At 33.3% G+C, this 21203-nt stretch overlaps 1 protein-coding gene and 1 long non-coding RNA gene across 8 annotated transcripts; both read right to left on the reverse strand.

Annotated features, from left to right (window-relative positions):
• Positions 1 to 4574: 4574 nt before the first annotated feature.
• Positions 4575 to 10641, reverse strand: LOC126715289 (uncharacterized). Of its 4 annotated transcripts, none has more exons than XM_050415828.1 (8): positions 10270 to 10641; positions 9965 to 10132; positions 8204 to 8450; positions 6430 to 6570; positions 6135 to 6275; positions 5782 to 5964; positions 5129 to 5400; positions 4575 to 4999 (listed from the first exon to the last, which is right to left on the reverse strand). In XM_050415828.1, exons 1-8 carry the CDS (start codon positions 10561 to 10563, stop codon positions 4859 to 4861), a joined length of 1587 nt encoding a protein of 528 aa, XP_050271785.1. In that variant the 5' UTR covers positions 10564 to 10641; the 3' UTR covers positions 4575 to 4858. The 4 variants fall into 4 exon arrangements, with proteins under 4 accessions (XP_050271785.1, XP_050271784.1, XP_050271787.1 ...); XM_050415827.1 differs by having other exon boundaries at positions 6114 to 6275; positions 10270 to 10640; XM_050415830.1 differs by lacking the exon at positions 6135 to 6275.
• Positions 10642 to 14246: 3605 nt separating this feature from the next.
• Positions 14247 to 20343, reverse strand: LOC126715290 (uncharacterized). Of its 4 annotated transcripts, none has more exons than XR_007651837.1 (7): positions 19950 to 20343; positions 18891 to 18964; positions 18589 to 18773; positions 18104 to 18318; positions 17915 to 18023; positions 17704 to 17823; positions 14247 to 14668 (listed from the first exon to the last, which is right to left on the reverse strand). It is a non-coding gene; the product is annotated as an uncharacterized LOC126715290 (long non-coding RNA). The 4 variants fall into 4 exon arrangements; XR_007651836.1 differs by having other exon boundaries at positions 18104 to 18287; positions 18891 to 18973; XR_007651838.1 differs by having other exon boundaries at positions 17915 to 18004; positions 18891 to 18973.
• Positions 20344 to 21203: the final 860 nt, after the last annotated feature.

Consider the following 21203-nt stretch of genomic DNA (forward strand, 5'->3'; position numbering starts at 1 on the left):
GTGAGTTTTGACTTTCTTGAAAATGATGAAATTTTGCACCGTTGGAAAATGCTAAAAGCCTAAAAGATGTGTGCGTGATTGCTTCTTTATTTTTATTTTCTTTTTCTTTTTGCTTCTTTATTTTTATTTTCTTTTTCTTTTTCTGTTGAACAAAGTTTCTCTTCAAAAATTTCTTGAAAATGATGACATTTTATATTGTTGAAAAATGCTAAAAGCCTAAAAGATGCGTGCGTGATTGCTTCTTTCTTTTTCTTTTTCTTTTGAATAAAATTTATCTCCAAACTAATTAGAGATAATCTTTTCAAACTTCTTATATATCTTTTTTTTTTTTTAATTTTTAAAATCTAACCGTTAAATTTCATATTCCTTATGTTCTTAACTTGTATATCAAATTTCGTTCAAATTGGATATTATTTACTATTCGATCAATAAACTTATTTTTTATACACAATTTTAAATCATAAAAATTTGAAATTTTAACATTTGTTTGATGAGATAGCAATTGATCTTTGATCTTCTTGAAATTTTACATGCATAAAAAATATAATAAGAACATGTAATCTAACGGTTAGATTTTCAAAATCTATACTCAATATAGAGATATATGAGGAGTTTGTAGAGTCTCTCTCCAAACTAGTTTGGGAAGAAACATTGTTCTTTTTTTTTTTTTTTGCTACTATTTCCTATCAGATCGTGGCATTAACCAATGTGCGGCATGCAGGATCGTGTCCTTCATACTTTATATAAAGGGTCCAGTTAATGTGTACCCATAGAGCATACATTCATCATCCATTTTGAGAAAGCTTTTACAAGAAATTGAAAAACTTGTAAAAACAATTATTTACTTTTTCGTTTTTTCATAAAAATTTTCCTAAATTGGTTTACTATTGTGTACCCTAAGGGCACACATTAGTAAATCCTTTATATAAATTTGGAGTATCCAAAAAGAATTATTAATTTATTAAAAGATGATTAAAGCGAGTGGATGAAAATGAAATGAAATCTATTGGGCATAATTTCAAATCTCAACTTTTATAAAAAGGAATTGGGAAAAGGTAACACTATGCCTAAAGGTACTGCCTTAGAAATTTTTTATAGAAAAATTAAAAAAAATTATTAATTTTTTCAACAGATTTTTATATTTCTTATAAAAGTGGTATTAAAATTTGTTCAAAATAGTTTATTAACAAATTTTCCTATGGTACCTATTAACTGTTGTACCCGACCCAAAGAAATAATTTTAATGAGCACCTAACTGATAAGTCTACTTGTAGCTCAACTAATTAGTATCTTTTAGTATTTCTAATAGAGACATTCAATATTCAAATCTCCTCACCCCAACTATTAAATTATTAAAAATATAAATAAGTCTACTAGTCTAGTCTAGTAAGGAATAAAATTTTATAGTTTTTTCTTCATAATTTTTTTTTTAATACAAGATAGAATTTCTATTTTAGCCTAATTTAAGTGTATATGTGTGTGAAGCTCCCTCCTGGATACTTGAACCCCGGTCTTTACCTCTCACACCCTACAAACATTTATACTTGTGGAGTGACCACCGCACCAAGGGTGCACGGCGATTTTTTCATAATTTTTGAAGTCACTTGTAATTGCAAAGCAATAAATGTGATGTTACTAGTGAATTCATGTGAACATGGAGAGAGAATTTGAACCTAAATGTCTTTGTTGAAATACTAGGAGTCATGAAGTGCTAACTATTTGAGTTACAAGACTCTAAGAGCATCTCCAACAATTTCAGCAAATATTTTTGGAGAATGAACAGTGACATTTAGCTTTTACCTACCCACTTTTTCAAATACACTTCCAACAGATTCTCTATCCCATTCTCTATCTCATTTAAATATTATTTCTTCATTCATTGTTTATTCTTTTTTTAATCATCATTTATTCTTTTTTTAACAACTATATTTTTCAATGAAAAATGTTATGTTCACAACATTTTACGTAATACTTTCACAACAAAATTTATGTGGAAAGTTGTTACTAATTCTAATTTGAACCTACCACTGAAATTATTTTTTTACTCGCCAATATTAATTAATAACAATCTGTTACTTAAAATTTATTGTGAAAATATTGTGGTAATATTTTTCTATTAGGATTTTTTTATTTTTTATATTATTTTTCTTCCAACCATTTCATTTTCATCCACGGTTCCTTTCATTTTTTCTTTTTTCTTTTTCTTGTTTTTCTCCTCCACACAAGTGTCCAGCCCTCTTCTTTTTATTTTCTTTTTCACCTCATCAAGAACATTCCAGCATCTCTTTGCTTCACATGAGAGAGAGAGAGAGAGAGAGACAGAGAGAGAGAGAGAGAGAGAGAGAGATCGGCTTGTCGTCCTCCAGCCACTCCAGCCGCCGCTCCAGCCACTGCTCCAGCATCTCCACCGCTGCTGGGTCAGATCAGCTTGTTCTTTCTTTTCTTTTCTTTTTTTTCTTTTTTCATATTTGCTTGTTCTGATTCAACTTTATTTTAAGAATTGGATTTTGTTTTGCGTTTGGATTAATTCTTTTGCTCATGAACAGGTCTCTCTTTTTTTTTTTTTTTGATGATTTCATTTGGTTTATGAGAAAAAAAGAAGCAACAGCAACAGAGTGAATGAGAGAATGAGAGAGAAAAAAAGAAAGGAAGAAGCAACGGAGAGAATGAAAGAGAAAAAGAAATCTGGAGGAGAGCGAAAGAATTAATATAATAAGTAGTTGTTCTAATATTTTATTCAAGAAATTCAATAGCTAATGAACAGTAGCCCATTAGGTCTGATGGGCTACTGTTCATTAGCAAAAAAAAAAAAATTTGAGGAATAGAGAAGCTGTTGGAGCATGAACAGTAGAGATTTGGAGCAAATCTTCTCTATATTTTGGCTATGCATTGACTGTTGGAGATGCTCTAAGTTATGTGAAAGTAATATGTAATATCGTATTAATCACAACTTGTCATTTTAATAGTGATTATAATGGGCTAGACCTAAGATAGGGTCAAATCAAAGGTGCACTGTCTTACCTCATTCCCTATTTGTGCTAGAAAATTTTTGCAGAAAGTAAAGGGTGAAGTAGGTTACAAATATTTTGTTATCCATAATAAGATGATTTTAACATTGAAAAGAATAAGTGGTCATATGAGTGCTAAGAAACTGATAAATAAAAAATAAAAACTGAGTGTTTTGACTTTTGATGTTAAGAAAATACGCATAAAAATATAAAATTATATATAAATAATTTAAACATATTTTTTTGTTATTCTATATATTTGGAGTAGGGTGGGGTAAGACAAAGAGGGGCAATAAAACCTATTCTTGTTCCATAATATTTTCATGTTAGAGAAAACCATATTAGGTAGAGTGAATTTTTGTCTCAATATTTCTCGCAATTAAGTTTTTATTTTATTTATTTTAAAGAGAAAGTTTCAACTTATGGTGCCTGCTTTTGATTATACCTCTTTTATCATTAGATCAAGATACCAATTGGTTTTTTGTTGTAGGTGGGGATTGAATCTTAGATCTCTTATTCAATCATCAAGTATTTTACCAGTTAAGTTAACTAGAACCCACATGCTCGCAATTAAGTTAATTGTTCATTCCTACTAAAAATGTTTCTTGTACGAAATGGTAAATTCACCTATTATGTTAAATTTTCTTATGAATTGCACAAGTTATAGACTTTTTCTTTTTCTTTTTTCTTTTTTTCTTACATTTGCAATCAAACTTACAACTTTTATATACCTTTGGGAGTTAGGAAGATGATAAAATCTCTTTTATTTTCGTTTTACATGTGCAACCAAACTTGATAGCTTTTATAAACCTTTTGGAGTTTAGGAAGATGACAAAATCTCTTTAATTTTCGTTTTACATGTGCAACAACTTGACAGCTTCGTGGGCATATGTGTGTCCATATACTTCCAAGAAAAATTTTCCAATGTTGTTATTCCATTTACTTCCCTCCCGTCTGTGTCCTTTTTACAGGAAATTAATTTTAGTCATTTCGTCAAATTCTAAAATTCGTTTTCTAAAAATAAAATACCAGTATTTCAAAATTTTCCAACTTTCCTAACCTTTCCTGCATTTTCTCAACAATCAAACAGGGAGACATCAAAGTATGAATTCTTTATCTTTATTTTCCTTCAATTCTCATACCAATGAAAAATATAAAATTCAATACCTTTGACTTTTCTTTAATTTTCCTAAATTTTCTCAATGAAACCAAACTACACATTTTAGTTTGGATAAAAATGCATTTAGATCCTCCTAAACTTTAGTTTTACATGTGAAATGAAATGGATCCTCCCATCTCACTGCCAAAAACTAAACGACCGAAATACGTGACATCCACGTGGGACTGATAAAGAGATTGCTTTCTTTACAACTGGGAGAAACACTGATTCCCCACCAGGTCATGTGTTTCATGTGTTTCATGCTGCAAATATGAAACCAGAACTTTTATGCGCAGGGCTTGTATTTGCAGCATGAAACACATGATATTCTTTTCTTTTCTTTTCTTTTTGTCCATGCCCAATAAGGATAGATACGACAGTCATTTCTGTATGATTGATAAGAAACAAATCAGAAAAAGTTAAATTCCTTCCTGATTCTTCAAAAGGGTACTGTAACTGTGTAAGTCTTTACCGAACAATCAAATATGAGGGTAGCGATAGAAGAGAAAATTTCAAGATTTTAACACGTTCAGGACCTCGCTACTGACACTCGAATAAATACACATTGCTAACGCAAAAAATTATAATTACCAAAAAACCACAAAAGTTACTATACACACAATGACACAAAAGATGCTATGAGGATATAGATAATACAGAGAGTAAGGATAGAAAGTCAACCAAATCTTCTTCACCTTCCCCTTCCCCTTCCCCTTCCCCGTCCCCTTCCTCTCCCTCGTCCTGTACCACGAGACCTATCATCATCTCTTTCATAATTAAACATACTCATAAGCAAGTTATCAGCCCCTGCTTCATGACCGCCTCTTTGTACCTGAAAAACAATTTGAAAAATAATTGTATCAAACATTGGAAGAAAACTCAGAGCCCAAAATGAAAATACTACACTGAAAATCTATTACTTAACAACAGAAACAAGACTAAATTATAGAAAGATGCTGACATGAGAATCTTCTAAATCAAATTGGTTTTGAAGCTGCCATGCAAGATCCTCATCACGACTAATGTTTGGAAACCCATCTCTTGTTACAGGCTTTGTCTGTCCTCTTCCCTTTTCCCATTCATCTAGAGTGTAAACAACTGGCTCTTCTTCTTGTTTCCCCTTCCCCCTATGTTTTCTACCTTTATATTGTCGCCCATCCTGGTTTTGGTTGCTCATTTTCTGGCGGAGTTTCTGTGCAGCTGCTTGATTTTGAACAGGGATATATTCCACAACTGTTATAAGACACAAATATTTACATTAGTATGACATACAAAATTTTAAATGCACAAAATGGTCCATTTTCTTCCCATTAGGTAGACGATGTGTCTATTTGCTTTCTTTATGATAAGTTCAATTGAGATTTCAAGACACTATCTCAGTTTTCAGTTCTATTTTATTCTGTAGTTCAGGTAATGAGTCCGTAATATATGATGACCACACAGTAAATGTAGACCATGAGGATCAGAAATTTGGTTTCCTCTACTGCCATATTATTATCAATTTGTAAAACATGACCCTTCCAAACCCAATGACCCTTTTCATCTTCTCATTTATAATAAACTGAATGCATAATGAAACTGCAATCCAAGAGTCCTAAAAAATTGAAGTCACACCTTCTTTGGCTCTTATTTCAGAGCTGCTTGGATTTTCTTCAGCTCTCTCTGTAATGGAAGCCGCATTTGGATTATTATCTGCACTGGTTGCTTTATCAAGGTTTCGCTGCTTTCCAGTTGGCCTAATATTAGTATTTCCAACACCATTAGGCCCAAAGCTTTTGGAAGTAGACCCAGTGTATTCTGCAAAGCAGAATTTTTTTCACCATGAGTTCATATGCAATATGTCTAGCAACTAAAAACAAATTGTAAAGTGTAAACATGGTTTTCAATAATCCATCTAAAGAGTAAATCATTACAACATCAATAATCTAACCAATGTTATACCATACCAGTGGTTGTTTCAGCACTACCTCTCTCTGTAATTGAAGCTGCATTTGGATTATCATGTACACTAGTTGCTTTATCAAGGTTTTGCTGCCTTCCAGTTGGCCTAATATTAGAATTTCTAGCACCATTAGGCCCAAAGCTTTTGGAAGTAGACCCAGTGTATTCTGCAAAGCATAATTTTTTCACCATGAGTTCACATGCAATATGTCTAGCAACTAAAAACAAATTGTAAAGTGAAAACATGGTTTTCAATAATCCATCTAAATAATAAATCATTACAACATCAATAATCTAAACCAGTGGTCGTTTCAGCACTACCTCTCTCTGTAATTGAAGCTGCATTTGGATTATTAGCTGCACTGGTTGCTTTATCAAGGTTTTGCTGCCTTCCTGTTGGCCTAGTATTAGTATTTCTAGCACCATTAGGCCCAAAGCTTTTGGAAGTAGACTCAGCGTATTCTGCAAATCATAATTTTTTCACCATATGTTCATATGCAATATGTCTAGCAACTAAAAACAAATTGTAAAGCGTAAACATGGTTTTCGGTAATCTATCTAAAGAGTAAATCATTACAACAATAATAATCCCAATGTTATACCATAACTGTGGTTGTTTCAGCATTAGCTCTCTCTCTCTCTCTCTCTCTCTCTCTCTCTCTATATATATATATATATATATTTAAGAATACTAGCATATGACTCCAGCCAAATTCACACCTAACATAAAAAACGCAGTTAACACTTATAGTCATGTGAAGGAGAAGGGAAGAAGAATCAATTTGATTTGACTATTAAAAAAATTTTAATTAATTTTCCACTCTGTCAGACCTTCAAAGACGATAGCCAATTCCATCTGCCCACACACAAAACTTGGAAATAGATTACCAGTTTTCAATTTCTCTCTTCCACTTCCCGTAAACCATGTGACTCGAAATCAATCTCTCTCTCTCTCTCTCTCTCTCACCTACCTATGGTGTCTCTCCTCTGAACTCACCTCCGGGGGCACAAGGAGCAGAGAAAGCAATTGAAGAAAGGGAAAAAAAAAACTGAAGAAAATGAAGAAGAATGGTGTTGCTGATCCAGCGAGCTCAAGTTCGATGGTGCTCACTGTAATCTTTTAAGAAATTTCAAACAAATATTGTACTGATCAAGATAACTTTAATGTGTGAAGCACCCCAGAATTAAAACCAATACATTTCCAGTGGTAGATCACACCAGTTCAGGTATGGCATAAAATTTATAACTTTGGTAAGATCCCCTCCCATTGAATCCACCAATTTCCTCCAATTTTTATTGACATGTTGAAGGCCCATGCAATGCATTGCACGGTTTCAATCATAAAATTATAAAATCCAATTTTTATAACTTTGATCTAACCTGGAGGACATGTTTAACATAACTTAACAGCATGTTCGTTTTAAAATCCATAAAATACTCTTTCTTTAGCTTCCACTTCATTTACGTATTTTCATGGAGAACTTTCTTGTTTCAAATTAACATTTTGTCAAGTACACAAGTATAAGCATAATTGATACAACCAACACAAAAGAATGGAACTAAGGCTTACTTCAGTAGAATTTGTTGCATATTTGGTTGCAGCATTACACAAATCAGCCTAACAAAATAACACAAGCCACAAAACATCATAGCACTAGAATTTCATCATACCTCAAGTAATTTTCTTGATTGATTGATGCAATAGACTATTCTTAAAATGTGACGCATTATATTTTCTAGCTAATAACAGAACTTGTGTTCAAATACGAGTTTTGAGCAGATACTTTTCTTGCATACATACTTAAATTTTACCAAACCCTTAGCAAAAAAAAAAAAAAAAATTAATTAATTAATTAATTTAATTTAATTTAACAAACCATAATGGTAAAAGAAATAACTGTGGTAGGGTGGTTCGACTCTACAGTGACTCTATAATGCCAAAAACAAATAACACTTAAATCTGGGACAACCCTTCAAAATACTGGAACAATTCCTAAAAAGTCCAAATTCAAAACTAACTAATAGGTTTTTTCTTACTAGAACTAGGAGAGAAGTACATAAAAAAATCTATTATAAAAATGCTTTGGACACTGACCAGAAGATTTTCCTTGCTGAGCAAATCGATGTGAGGGTGCCCCAATTTGCAACTTCTCAAATGGAGGAGGACCTCCTGTACCACTCTCCTGTGATAGCCTCAATGATGAGCGGGAAAGACCTGAATATTTTTGGCTCATCTTCCATTCTTCATAGAGTGGTTGAACAAGTCCTCCTAATAGAGTTAACACTTTAGGATTCAAGCATACTATACCATTACGTACTACAGCTTTATTTTCCAAACGGACCTGCCAAATAAATTGCAAAAGAAGAGTTAAAACTTGAAATACAATGACCAATTGAAAAAATGTTTCTTGAGTACATATGAACTACTCAATAAAAAAACAGAGATGCTTAACCGTCAAATTAAAATTGGGAACATCAATTGAGACATGTGAGGCCTCAACAAGTAAGGAAATGCCACCTATTCAACAACTTGAACAAGTAATGTCATCAGTGTCTCAACCAATAAGACTAAAACCTTGATCTCACCTTTTTCTCTTGCAAGCAAACAAATCATGTCTATACCATGGCATGATACATGAATCTCTCTCTGCCAAGAATTTCTCAACACCATAATTAAATCCAATCCAGCAGCAAATAAACAAAAACAAACATTAAAATAAGACTCAATTCAACTTTCAACAGACTAAGCAAGGCCCTAAAGAGAGCTCTCCATCAGCCGCAAAATCCCAAATTAGTGCTTGGACACTAGAACTAGCTTTCCATTGCCTATTATAAGTCTTTAAAGGGAGGTTCCAGTTCCATTCCCCATCAACTAGCTCTAGTTAAGGTTAGAGTGCCTGTCAAAATCTTATTCAGCCAAATAATCCAAAATCCATGATCACTAATACATCCATCCACCATTTCTTATCACCATTAGAAATATATTACAAATGTACATGCACAACTTGTACTATTTTACTTCAGTACTTGTCTGGCACAATGTTATGTTCCTCCTCCCTGATGGGCTCATTGTAAAACAACAATTTTTTTTTCCTGATAGCTCATTGTAAACATGTAGTGCTTAAGGCTTTCCATTGTGAACTTAAGCAATCAGACTGAATCACATTAATTCATTCGTGCTTCCACTTTCTCTATTTCCCTCTCCTCTATCACTCTAATTCGCAACATCAATTCTAGCAGTATATAAGGCCCTCTACTTCATCATAAAATCTAATATCACCGAGTCATTCCATAATTGTCACTTGCTTCATCTTCCATAATCACTAATAAACTATGAATTACAACAAGGAATTACTAGTGGACTAGCAGCTAACCAATGAACACAAGTCGGGACAAAACTAGCAAGTTTAGTGCCAATAAAATTTCATGATTTTAGTAAATGTCAGATATATCAATACAGGCTCAATGTAGATGCACACAACTTGTGCTATTGTACCACAGTACTTGTCCAGCATCCTAACGTATACTACAGCTTAAGGTCCCCCAACCGGCTCATTGTAACTTGTAAGTCATCAGGCCAAGCCACATTAATTCATGTGTACTTCCACTCTCTTCTCTCCCTCTCATTCCCAACATCAGGCTTAGCAATATATAAGGCCCTCTACTTCTTCATTATTCCATAATTGTCACTTACATCAATATAAATCTCGCCACAATAATGGGTTGGAAAAGATAGCTCCAAACTTTATCCTTACAACAATGAAATTTACTAGTGGTCTAGCAGATAGCCAAATGAACACAATTAGGTGCCAATAAAATTTAATAATTTAAGTAAAGAATAAAACTGAGAGATTACCTTAGTGCCAGGAACAACGTCGTCGGGGATCGAAGGGATATGAGAGAACTCTATAGCAGTTATCTCAGCGTGTCCATCTGTGAGCCCTAGCCTTAGAAGCCGCTTACTATTTGAACTATGCGAAAATTCCTCAATTGTGCTTTTCGCTATGTCTCTCACTGAAGATATCTGCTCAAATTTCACCAAAATCAAAGCATCAGATTCAGAAATCAATTAACCAAGGTCCTGTTTGGTTTCCGAGAAAACGAGGCTAAAAAAGAAAAATAAATAGTAAAAAAAGAAAAAAAAAAAAAAAAGCGAGTTGCCTGAAGGACTTTGGGACCGAGAATATGAGAGGGCTTGCGAGGGAGAGTCGGGTCGGGTAGGGACTTGGCTCCGAAGGATTTGAGATCCATGTTGGTGAGCTCGGACTCGACTGAATCCACAACCGTAGACATGTCGTCGGCCAAGGCGGAGTGGATCATGATTATAGCTTTCAATTGGTCGATGTCGCCGAGACACCATCCTCGACTTCTTAGCGTTTCTAAAATGATCGAATCCGAATCGGTGGTGGTGGTGGCGGAGGTGGAGGCGGCGGCCGTGGTGGTGTTCTCTTCCATTTTTGTTCTTTTAGCGCCTGCCTGTGCGCTGCGATCCTGGGAATTTGAATCGGAATGTGAAAAGCAGAAAAGGCAAATTCCGTTTGCGAGAAAAAAGTTGTTGTTGGGCTGGGCCGAAGGGAGGTTGATATAGTTTGGGTTTCGAAAAAGGCCCAGATCTGGTTGCTTCATGCAATAGTGCATTAACGAGTGGAATTTGAAAGTTAAAAATTCTTTTATTTCGCTTAGCATGAAATATAATTGTTTTTAAAATTTTATAGAAAATAACTCTATCTCATGTGAACCTAAATAATACAAACAAGTTGCAAACCCGTGCTACGCACGGGAACCTACCATGTTGCGTGGTAGACTCATCTGACTTCAATTTGTATTACAATTTAATGACAAAGTTATTGCTTGAACGTGTAATGACTTATAAAAAATAACTCAAAAATTCAAATATTAAAACTTCTGAAATGACATCTTAGAAATCATTTAAACAAAACAAAATATATATGATCATACGATAAAGAAATATAAGAGAAAGAATGGTTCAATTTAAAAGAATAATTCATGACTATAACAGTAGTGGTACACTCATGCTTATGCCAAGCGCTTATAAGGCATGAGTGGGGTGCTTCTCTTATTGATGTAGGATTGCACTCAAAGTCTTCTCATGTCACATGCAGAACAAAACCATGCGGACTTGGCTCCCCAAAGCGGACAAACAGCTTGTGTGAGAAATTACCCCACAATAACTATTGAAATCTACTGGATAGTTTTTGATATTGCAAAAAAAAGGATCTAAAAAAATATGGATTTTCAAAAATTCCAAAAGGTATAAATTTTTTATAAAAAAATCAAAAGATTCAGAACTTACAAATTATAGAAAAAAAAAAGTATATATGTGACTACATAATAGGAAAATATAATAGAAAGATGTGTTATCCTCAAAAGAATAATTCATGACTATAGTTATTGAAATTTGTCAAATAATTTTAGATATTACAAAATAATAACTAAAAAAATCTAGATGTTAAAACTTTTGTAAGGCCAAAGAATCATAAGATTCACTTCTTACTACTATTGTGTTTTTTTTTTTTTTAATAAAAAGTTTTTCAAAGCATTTCCTAAAAAAAGGTATTTATTATTATTTTTTTAAAATTTTTAGACTACTATTATGTTTTTTTTTTTTTAATAAAAAGTTTTTAAAAGCATTTCTTTAAAAAAAAGACCAATTCCGTTTAAACAAAATACTTGAACCATAAACGACAAAGAATAAATGGCTAAGTAATTGTTTTTAGCTTAAAATAAATAAATAAAATAAAATAAAAAAACCACTTCGGATGCTTGACTATAGTCACATTAAACTTTTTTTATTATAAAAAAACAATGAAAATACACACACACACACACACACACACACACACACACACACATATATATATATATATATATATTTATATTTATATAAAAGTGAAGAGACAAATTTTTTTTAATGGGATACTTCCACACAACAACATGACTAGGAGTAAATGCCAAAACAGAGAGCTAGCAATAGCAACAGTAGTGAATAGAAATGACTTGTATAGTACAAGACGAGGAAAAAATGGCCAATTCGTGCAAGGGAGGTGATGGCAGAGAGCAATTTATTGTACAGTCCAAACTTCCAAGACTTCAGCTTTTCAAAGTTTTTGGGAGTTCCAAACAATGACCAAAGACTTGTGAAATGTTAACAATAAGTCTACTAATCTAAACCACACGTTAACAGTTGTATTTTTGTTTTCTCCCATACAAATTGATGGTATATATCTTTTATTCAACCACCATGTGTTTCATTAAGTCTTTTGGTCTTTGCTGGGAACTTCCACAAGACTTGGGAAGCTATAGTCTTTGTCTTTAACTAGTGTGCGTTTTCAAGGTTGATGAATGATTGCGAAAGCAACGAACAAGAAACTGAAAAGAGAAATAAGAGAGTTTGGGAAGTGAAGAGGAAACTAAGAAGCAAGAGACATTTAGACTAAAAAAATAGAGAATCAATTGAATAAATTCATCTTAGTACAAATACATTATTTATACATAAGAGCTAGGCTTAACTGCTTGCTTCTTAGTTTGAATCTAAAGTTAATTAATAAAAATTTTAATTTACTTTGGATTATGAGGAAACCCTTGATCAAGAAGCAAGCAACATGCTTGCTTCTCGATCATGTGCTTGCTTCTCAATCATGTGTTCCCTCATAAACCCTTTTTTCTAGTTTTATGAATTGCACATCACACTTACCATGGTGAAGTTCTATTTTTCGTTCATAATTGTTCATTATTTGTGAATTTTAATGCATAAAATTGTTTATTAAAAAAAAACTATCATCATTTTAAAAGGAGAAAAAAAACAGTTCATGTAGATCTTGAGGATCGAGAGCTAAACTAAAAATAACTTCATTATATGTTCACTAAATTGATATTTAATTTATTTTTTACTTAAGAAAATATTGTAACATAGAAAATTAATAATTGATAATGACGCTCAATTGCAAAGTCATCTTGTTGAGGACCAAAAAAAAAACCACTAAACAATCTTTTAGATGGAGTTGGACAACACATACCCAAATATTGAAATCCGAAACTTTAATTTTGTAGTAAATAAGCAACAAGCCAAATTCTCAAACCAAATACATAGTTATAATGTATAACCAAATATAATTTAAGTGGTCACTTCAATGTTTGAGTTTTTAAGGACAAATTTCAATTTTCAGAGTTGATTTTTAATTTTTGGGGGGCCAAGAATTTTTTGAAACAAAATTCTCAAATATTACCTATTAATATGTAGAACTATTTTTTTTTTTTTTCTATAAAAAAGTAAAAAAGTAAAAAATAATCCTAGTGCCCTTGGCCCCTTCCGAGTTCCACCACTGATTATTAATGGTATTTTAAAACTAACATAAGTACATTACTGTCCTCAAATATGGAGTTTATTCGACTTTGGTCACTCCACCTTTAAAATATCGATTTTTGTCCCTCTAAAGTCTATTTCAAGTGTAACAATTTAATCTCTTATTTATTTTTCCATCTACGTAACTATTGAATGCAAAAGTACCCCTTATTTTGAGGGGGCTAAAATCGAACTGGCCTCTTATTATAGGGACCAAAGATGCAAGCAAGAAATGTATGGAAAATAGTCATACTGACAAAATTTCCTTTACTAAATTTATAAGATTGGTTTAATTTACCCTAAAAATCAACAATACCGTCTTCGCTGGTAGGATCTGTGACATAACTGTGCACAATTTGAATAGGAATCCTAGTTAAAATGAAATGTTCCCTTAGTTAAGTTAGAGTTTGAGAAAGTATGGACATCATTGTTGTATTTATTCAAACCTCAAAAGGGGAATGCCATTTCATAAAATGTTTCAGAGATATCTTTTCATGAAATATCAAGCCGGCCCCCCCCCCCAACACACCAATAAATAAATAAAAAAGAATGGGAATATCCCCAAAACTCACAAAAGAAAAAAGGATGTGATTTACACCAAGGTCAATCTCGAAGAAAATATAAGCCTAGGCCTCATATGCAGTCTCGCTAAACAAAGCATTGTAAACAACTGTTTGGTATGGCATATTAAGCAACATTTTTCTGTTTTTAAACAATATTACACGTATTTCCACATACTTTTTCATTTACACGTATTTCTAAGAAATACAAACAATTTTACTAGAACAACGTTATCAAACGAGCTCTAATATCTGAAATGATACCATGCTATTTGTGCAAGTTTAACATATCAAAACCTTTTGAGGTCCTGCTTCCAAATCAAGACCAAACACAATGAAGATTCCATCTATATGGAATAGCATACCATGAGGAAGGTTTTACTCTAGAATTACATTCAAGTCCCTTGCCGAGTTTGAACACCTTTCTCACCTCATCTTGAATTTAAAGAAATAGGATTGAATTAAAGAATAAAAATGATAGAAAAAGAACCATTTTGTATACCTGACCAGCTACATTCATGGCCCTCATGACCTCATTCAGACTTTAAAACTACCTTACAAAAACTGCATTGAGATCCGAGAATAGCAGCACCCAAAAGCACAGACTTGTTCCCTCATGGAACAATTATAAGGCAACCTACAACAATCATGAATAAGTAGGCCAATACTTCATATGTATAGATTAATGCTTAAGAGAAGCTAAAATAATGCATCCAAACCTTTCTCATGAATTTCTTCATTTGTTTATTAAACAGAAAATTCTGTATCAGTAGGTCATTTAACTTTGGGACTAAGGCTCGGTGGTTGTTGTCACTAGTGTGGTGGAGAAGGAATTGCAGTCTTTTAATTTATTTAGATTTTGAATTATTACCATTATTATTATTTTGGTGTGTGTATATGCTTATAGGACCACATGTAATATCTCATGTAGGGTTTTCTTACAGCCCTAAGTGTGCTTTCTTGGTCTTTAAGTTAATAGCTCTATTAGGTAATTATAGATTTTGGTTTGATTTCCCATTTTGTCTTGTCTACAATCTACATTTAGGAGAGTTTTACTTGGCAAGCAAGTCTTTTTGACTTAAACAATTGGGAGAGATTAACTCATTTGAGTATTTTAAAGACACATTTGCCTAGGGTTTCTCTAGTCTCTTCTTCTCTTTCTTGCTTGTGGCACTGTTTCTTTTCTCTTCCTAAACTTTTTTCTCAACACACTATTCTTATTGCTACACACTACTATTCTCTGCACGTTGATCTTGTTTACCATTCAACTAAAACTAAACATTGAAATGCCCATACAATCCTATCCATTGAATTTTCCAACAACTATGAATCATCCAATCAACTCTTGTGCAAGTCAAGCTTTTTATTCAGAAATCATTTAGGATAGTTCTGCCAACTTTTTTTTCTTTTTATTAGTAGATTACCCGTGCACCAAATGGGTCTTGAACCCACAAACTCACCCTCCAACTTGTTATAACAAGAGAAGGAACTATCATTGGAGGTAGAACTCACTAGCATGTGCCATGCCAACTTTATCCTCTTTTTGATCACCAATCTCCAAAGTTCAACTTTTTTTTCCAGGAGCACCATAGTGTAATGTTGGCCCAATTAATTGAATAGCTACATCAGGGTCCATTTGGAAGATAAAAGTTAAAGCAACAAAAAGTGTTTTCCCTTCATAATCTCTTTCTAATCCTCCCCACCCCCCCCCCCCCCCCGGACGGCTCCTTTTTCTATTGGTTAAGTTACACACACACTTGGTGGGTCATCAACCCTTGCACTTACAAGGGAAGGAGTTGCTATTTGAGCTATAATTCATTGGCAATTTCCTTCTCAAGCCCTTGCCATATTTCAAGCAAGAGGGAGGACCAAAAGCAGATTAAGGGCTTGTTTGGTTAAGAGGTGTTTAGAGTGATATGATCCAAAACTCATAATTGAGTTATCAAAAAACGTGGGACCCACACAATTTTTTTTGTTTGGCTTGATTTCCTAATCTTGTTTTCATCACTCAAACTCAAAAATTTTGAGTGAGAGTGATGAAAACCGAAAACACCAAATTGGTGTTTTCAGTTTCTGAGATACATAACTCAGTGGCAAGATTGTAAATTTTTTACGTCTGTGGGCCCATATGCATTGATGGCGTTACCTCTCTCTTACTTTATCCTCTCTCTTTCTTCTCCCACTTTTTTCTTTTTCTTTCTTTCTTCGGCTTCTCACTCTCTCTATTTTTTCTTTCTTTCTTCCTTTCTCTGGTTCAGCCTAGTTCCATCACCACCATCAAAGCGAGAGCCTCGAAACACCAAGACCATGATCGCTGGTGTTGGGTTTTGATTTTGTCCCATCAAGTAACGTCTCTTTCCAACCCAGAGATCAAGCTTCGCCGGTGAATCAAATTGAGCCCAGGCCGGATCGTTAGACCTGATGCTTCATAGAGATCAGAAGCTTCACTAGCAAATCGGACTAAGCCAAGACCAGAGATCAAGCTTCGCTGGTGAATCGGACCCAGAGCTCCCCTTTTTTTTTTTCCATCAAACACATTTGGTTGAGGGTTGTTGGTGGGTTTGGATTTTTTATTCATTCGGATTTTTTGGTGGAGGTTGTGGTTGTGTTGAGGGCTGTTGGTGGCGGTGGTTGTGGTTGTGGATTTTTGGGTTTGCCATTGGTGGTGGTGGAGCTGGGTTTGAAGAGCAAAAAAAAAAAAAAAAAAAAAAAAAAAAGAGAGGAACGCGGGTAGCAACCATATTCTTCTGTGTAGTGTCAATGGGTGGGTCCATTATTTTGGCAAAAAGTGAAGTTAAAAACTGAGATACATGATTGAGTTTTGTGACCAAACAAAAGTGTTGGATTTTTTGAGTGATAGTGGAGTTTGAGTTATGAGTTATGGGTTTTGAGTTTGAGTTATGAAAATTGAGACACCTCTAAACCAAACGGGCCCTAGGTCATTCACTTCAGGCTTTAAACTTTCAGATCTTTTAACTTTCTTTAGGACAGGAGCCCAGCCTCCACCTGGCCGAGGGAGTTTCAAAATCATGTTGATGCTTCTGTGGGTTCTATTTCTCTCATAAGTCTAACAATGATGTGATGGAAGGAACTTCCAAAAGAGAAAAAACAAAATTCTAAATTGACTAATGCAGTGCTGCTGTCAATAACTTAATGAGAGATTAGTTGATAAGGTTTGCACTTATGCCAGTCGTTGTAGTTTTGGAATGTGTAACAGGAAATGGACTGCAGCAGCATAACAAGTAAAGGATGACCGACTTTCGACAAGTTAGCCCCAAAATCCTAGGTTCTGGAGAATGGTGATAATGATCTGGAGAGGGATGGGCTTAGATTGCCTGTTAGATCCCAATCTCACATTGGCAATTTTAAAAAATCTTAAAATAAAACTGCACATACCACTCCATCTTCATTTGACTCATTCTTTCTTGAACTTTATTGCTTCTTGAATTTAGAATGTAACTGTTTCAAGGCTACTTTGTATGCCCAAGGTTGATACTTTCCGCTTATTTTTCTAAAAATGTTTTTATTACTTAATTACTTTTTAAGTAATGCAAAATACATGTAAAAGATTAGTCGCCTCAACAATGATGCTTCAGCCTGTCAAATTTTAAACAACACATTATGATCCAAATTCCATAAGATAAATGCTGAACATAAGTTCCAGAAGTGTACCAGACCAGAACGGTCCCCTGACCCCTGGAATGAATAACTTGCTCCTTGATATGGCCATATGGCAGGTAGAAGTTCCACAGACTAACACCATGTGGTGGCATATAGCTTCCATATCACACTCTGAAAATATCATTGTTATAAGAAACATATTACACAAAGTTAAGCTACTAAATCATGCTAATAAGAAATTTTTTTGATAAGCCATGATAACCTTTAGCTTCAGAATCCAAATGTGGCACACTTTCCATTACCCCCACGCCACCAGCATGAGCATCAATCAGTGAAGTTTCAAAATGAATTCCTGCTACAAGACCCAGTTCCTGGAAATTTAAATCACTTATATACATAAGAAATTAGCTACAAATAGGTGTCAATACTAGTATCAAGTTAAATCACCCACCAAAGGCCAGGAAAATAGTGTGACTCATATTTTCTTGCAACTAAATAAATATGTTTTTTTGCTAATGGACCTCAAGTCATGCCACTGTAAATCAATGTGAAATCTTCAGTACGAAATTTCTTGCCTTCACGGCAGCTGGAGTAAGACCAGAACCCAAAAGATGGTCAGGAAAAGCTCCACAGTCCTGTTGACATTATTCATTACCAAGTCACAAACTGCAGCAGAAAATGCAAAGGGTAGAATAAATAATTAAAATTGAAATTTAAAATTTAAAAATAAATTTTTTTATAATGACCAGGCAATAAAAGATTATTGCTATTAATTACTACACTCAAAATTTATGTATAAATTTTTAAAAATCAAGAAAGAAGACCCATTCAAGAAAATCATTATATTATATATATGCTACATGTTATGCTGTCCTGAACTCCCATCACCAAAGAAAATAAGCAAAATGTAAATTAATAAGTAGCCAACAGGCATACCTATCTTAGCATGATGCCCATCTAAAAGATCGCCTAATCCAATCTACTCCCAGAAGCCATCATCCCATCCACAAGCTTCCATATCTCAGGAATCTTTTTCATTAACTTTCTGCATATATCCCTGACCAAGATATGTCCATTTGCACACCATGGTGCACAGACTAAAAGTATCATCTCCTTTTGCCCTAGAATAATCAAAACAAATCCCGATTATCATCAAGTTAAATTCCAAATTGACTTGTACTTAAGAAAGATACCTGAATTTAAAGAAGATTTACTCATGACTGGTAGATTTGAAGTACCTGTATGACAGCCAATCACCCAATTCCATCCAACAAAACACCATTGACCAAGATACTTGCAAATTTTCTTTCACCTATAGAAGCTGAAATATTAGTCTGTATCAGAAAATGTTTAATAGAGAGACATAGAAACAATAAAGAAACCGCAATTAAGCACAATGATTATGGACATGACTTGGGAATGGAAAGTTAGATCTGTTGATAAGCTTATTTTGCAAAAATAACAATGACAAACTGCTTAAGTGACATCTCTTTCAGGAGGCATGCAACAAGAGAATGCATACTCTGCTCCATATTACAAAATAACATAAAAGATGGTCAGTCAAATGCACATGATGTCCAATCAATGCAAGAACAGCATGTAAAATACAGACTGCTTTGCCATTGTCACCCTATCATCATCGTCTCCATGCCTCCAATAACCAAGAGAACCATACGAAACCCAATGAAGATTTCGAGGCTTAAGTAAAATTAAATCAAAGGTTTTTTTTTTTTTTTTTTTTTGTTATGGTCCAGCTAGAGGGTAAAAGAAAATTTTGAGACTGCTATAAGAACAGCTATTAAATAGAACATGATATATATATATATATATATATATGTCAATTAAGGAGGTAACAAAAAATATGATTTTGGATGGGATAGAATGTCGGAAAAGAATAGATGTAATCAACCCTGATTAATGCGTTGAGATCCGTAGCAAATTCCAAAAAGTTTTAGGACTAAGGCAGGCTTGGCTGTTGTTGTATAATTTGAAAGGTTTGTTATCCCCTGCCCTACATCATGTAAAGTTTAGTTGTCAAGTGGCACAACAATGAGCTATTGAAGGGATAATATAAAGCCGAGCAAGAAGAAAAAATTTCTAAATGATACTTCAAATAGTTCTATGACATCAAATTTCAGCCCACTTAAAGAAATGTAATAGGTTGTTGCAAATCAACTTTAAAACCCTAAACATGAAGCAGAGCAGTTGCTAATAGAAATCAAACTACCGTGCAATTTAATAAGAGGCCATAACACAGGACTGTATATTAGGAATTGCATAATATGATTAGTTAGTACCTTTGGTAGACGCTGCCAATTAACTCCGCCTTGTGTTCCCATCAAGAGCGGCAAGCCTCAGTCCCCAGTGTAAAACACAATCTTTGGTACCGTGTTTAAATGGAATTTCAGATGCTTGTCCTGTGTCTCCCATTAAGTCTTCTGGGCAATAAGTACGTTATTCTTCGGCATTAATCTTCTTCTTTTGCTCCTCATCCTTAGCTTAGAGGAATAAAGTAAAGATTTGCAAAGTCAAATAGGAAAACAAAGATTAGAGGAATAAAGCAAAGGTCTTCAAAGTCAAATAGGAAAATAAAGATGGCTTGTGTAGGTTAGCCTGCGGATTGGGAATGGGAAAACAAAGATGACTTGCGTAGGGAAGAGTTCTAGGGAAAGAAGAAGATTTGTCATATAACTGAGGAGAAAGAAAGGAGGTCTGCGTTTAATGAGATTGAGGCTTTTGTATTATCGGTTTTTAAAAGAAAGAAAATCAAAATTTTGATTTATTTTTGTAAAATATTGTTGACTTGAAAAACTGTGGAATTTTTTGAAACTTTGGTTATATATATATATATATATATTTTTTTTTTTTGATAACTCTATCATACACGAAATTAGATAAAGGAAGTTAAAAAATAGTTTTTTAATTTATTTTAAGATTACTATCAAACATAAGAAAGTAAGATAGTTTTTTAGAAAATGCTTTATGAAAAATTATTCATTTTTCATATATATATAAACAAATGAATTGGTTTCTTTGTATTGATACCACTATGATCATGCCAAAATCATGAAATATTAACTATCATATTGGCATGTTAGATGTATTTCATGCAAAAAAAGGCACATTGCTGTGAAGATTTTTCATATGTGTATAGTATTTAAAATATCAAATAATAAGTTTTAAAAATTTGTAAATTCTCAATGGTTTCATTTCTATTGAATACCTCAATTTAGTTTCAAACATAGTCTAGGGTAGATTCAACCAGATGCAAATGTCAAATGTATTATTACATAATACATTGATTGTATTATATATTTTTATCAATACTACTAATAACAAGATTTCCTGTTTGGATTTCATCATTTAGTTAAATAATTCTTAAACTCACTAAAATACCCATATTTTTTAGTTAATTAATTTTAAATTTAAAAACACAATCTAGTTGAAAGATAAATTTACTATTTTTTAAAAAGTTCATAAGTTTTAGGTTTTTTCCTTTTTATGTACAAATAACTAAGAAAAAGAAAACCTCATGTAGAGAAAGATCTTAA

The sequence above is a fragment of the Quercus robur genome, chromosome 2 (genome assembly GCF_932294415.1).
Source record: "Quercus robur chromosome 2, dhQueRobu3.1, whole genome shotgun sequence".
NCBI lineage: Eukaryota > Viridiplantae > Streptophyta > Magnoliopsida > Fagales > Fagaceae > Quercus > Quercus robur.

Coding starts and splice junctions, on each gene's coding strand:
- LOC126715289 (XM_050415827.1), bottom strand. CDS start 10,563: ATGGAAGAGAACACCACCACGGCCGCCGCCTCCACCTCCGCCACCACC. Junction 10,133..10,269: donor TCGGTCCCAAAGTCCTTCAG/GCAACTCGCTTT, acceptor AAATTTGAGCAG/ATATCTTCAGTGAGAGACAT. Junction 6,276..6,429: donor AGCTTCAATTACAGAGAGAG/GTAGTGCTGAAA, acceptor TATGCTTTGCAG/AATACACTGGGTCTACTTCC.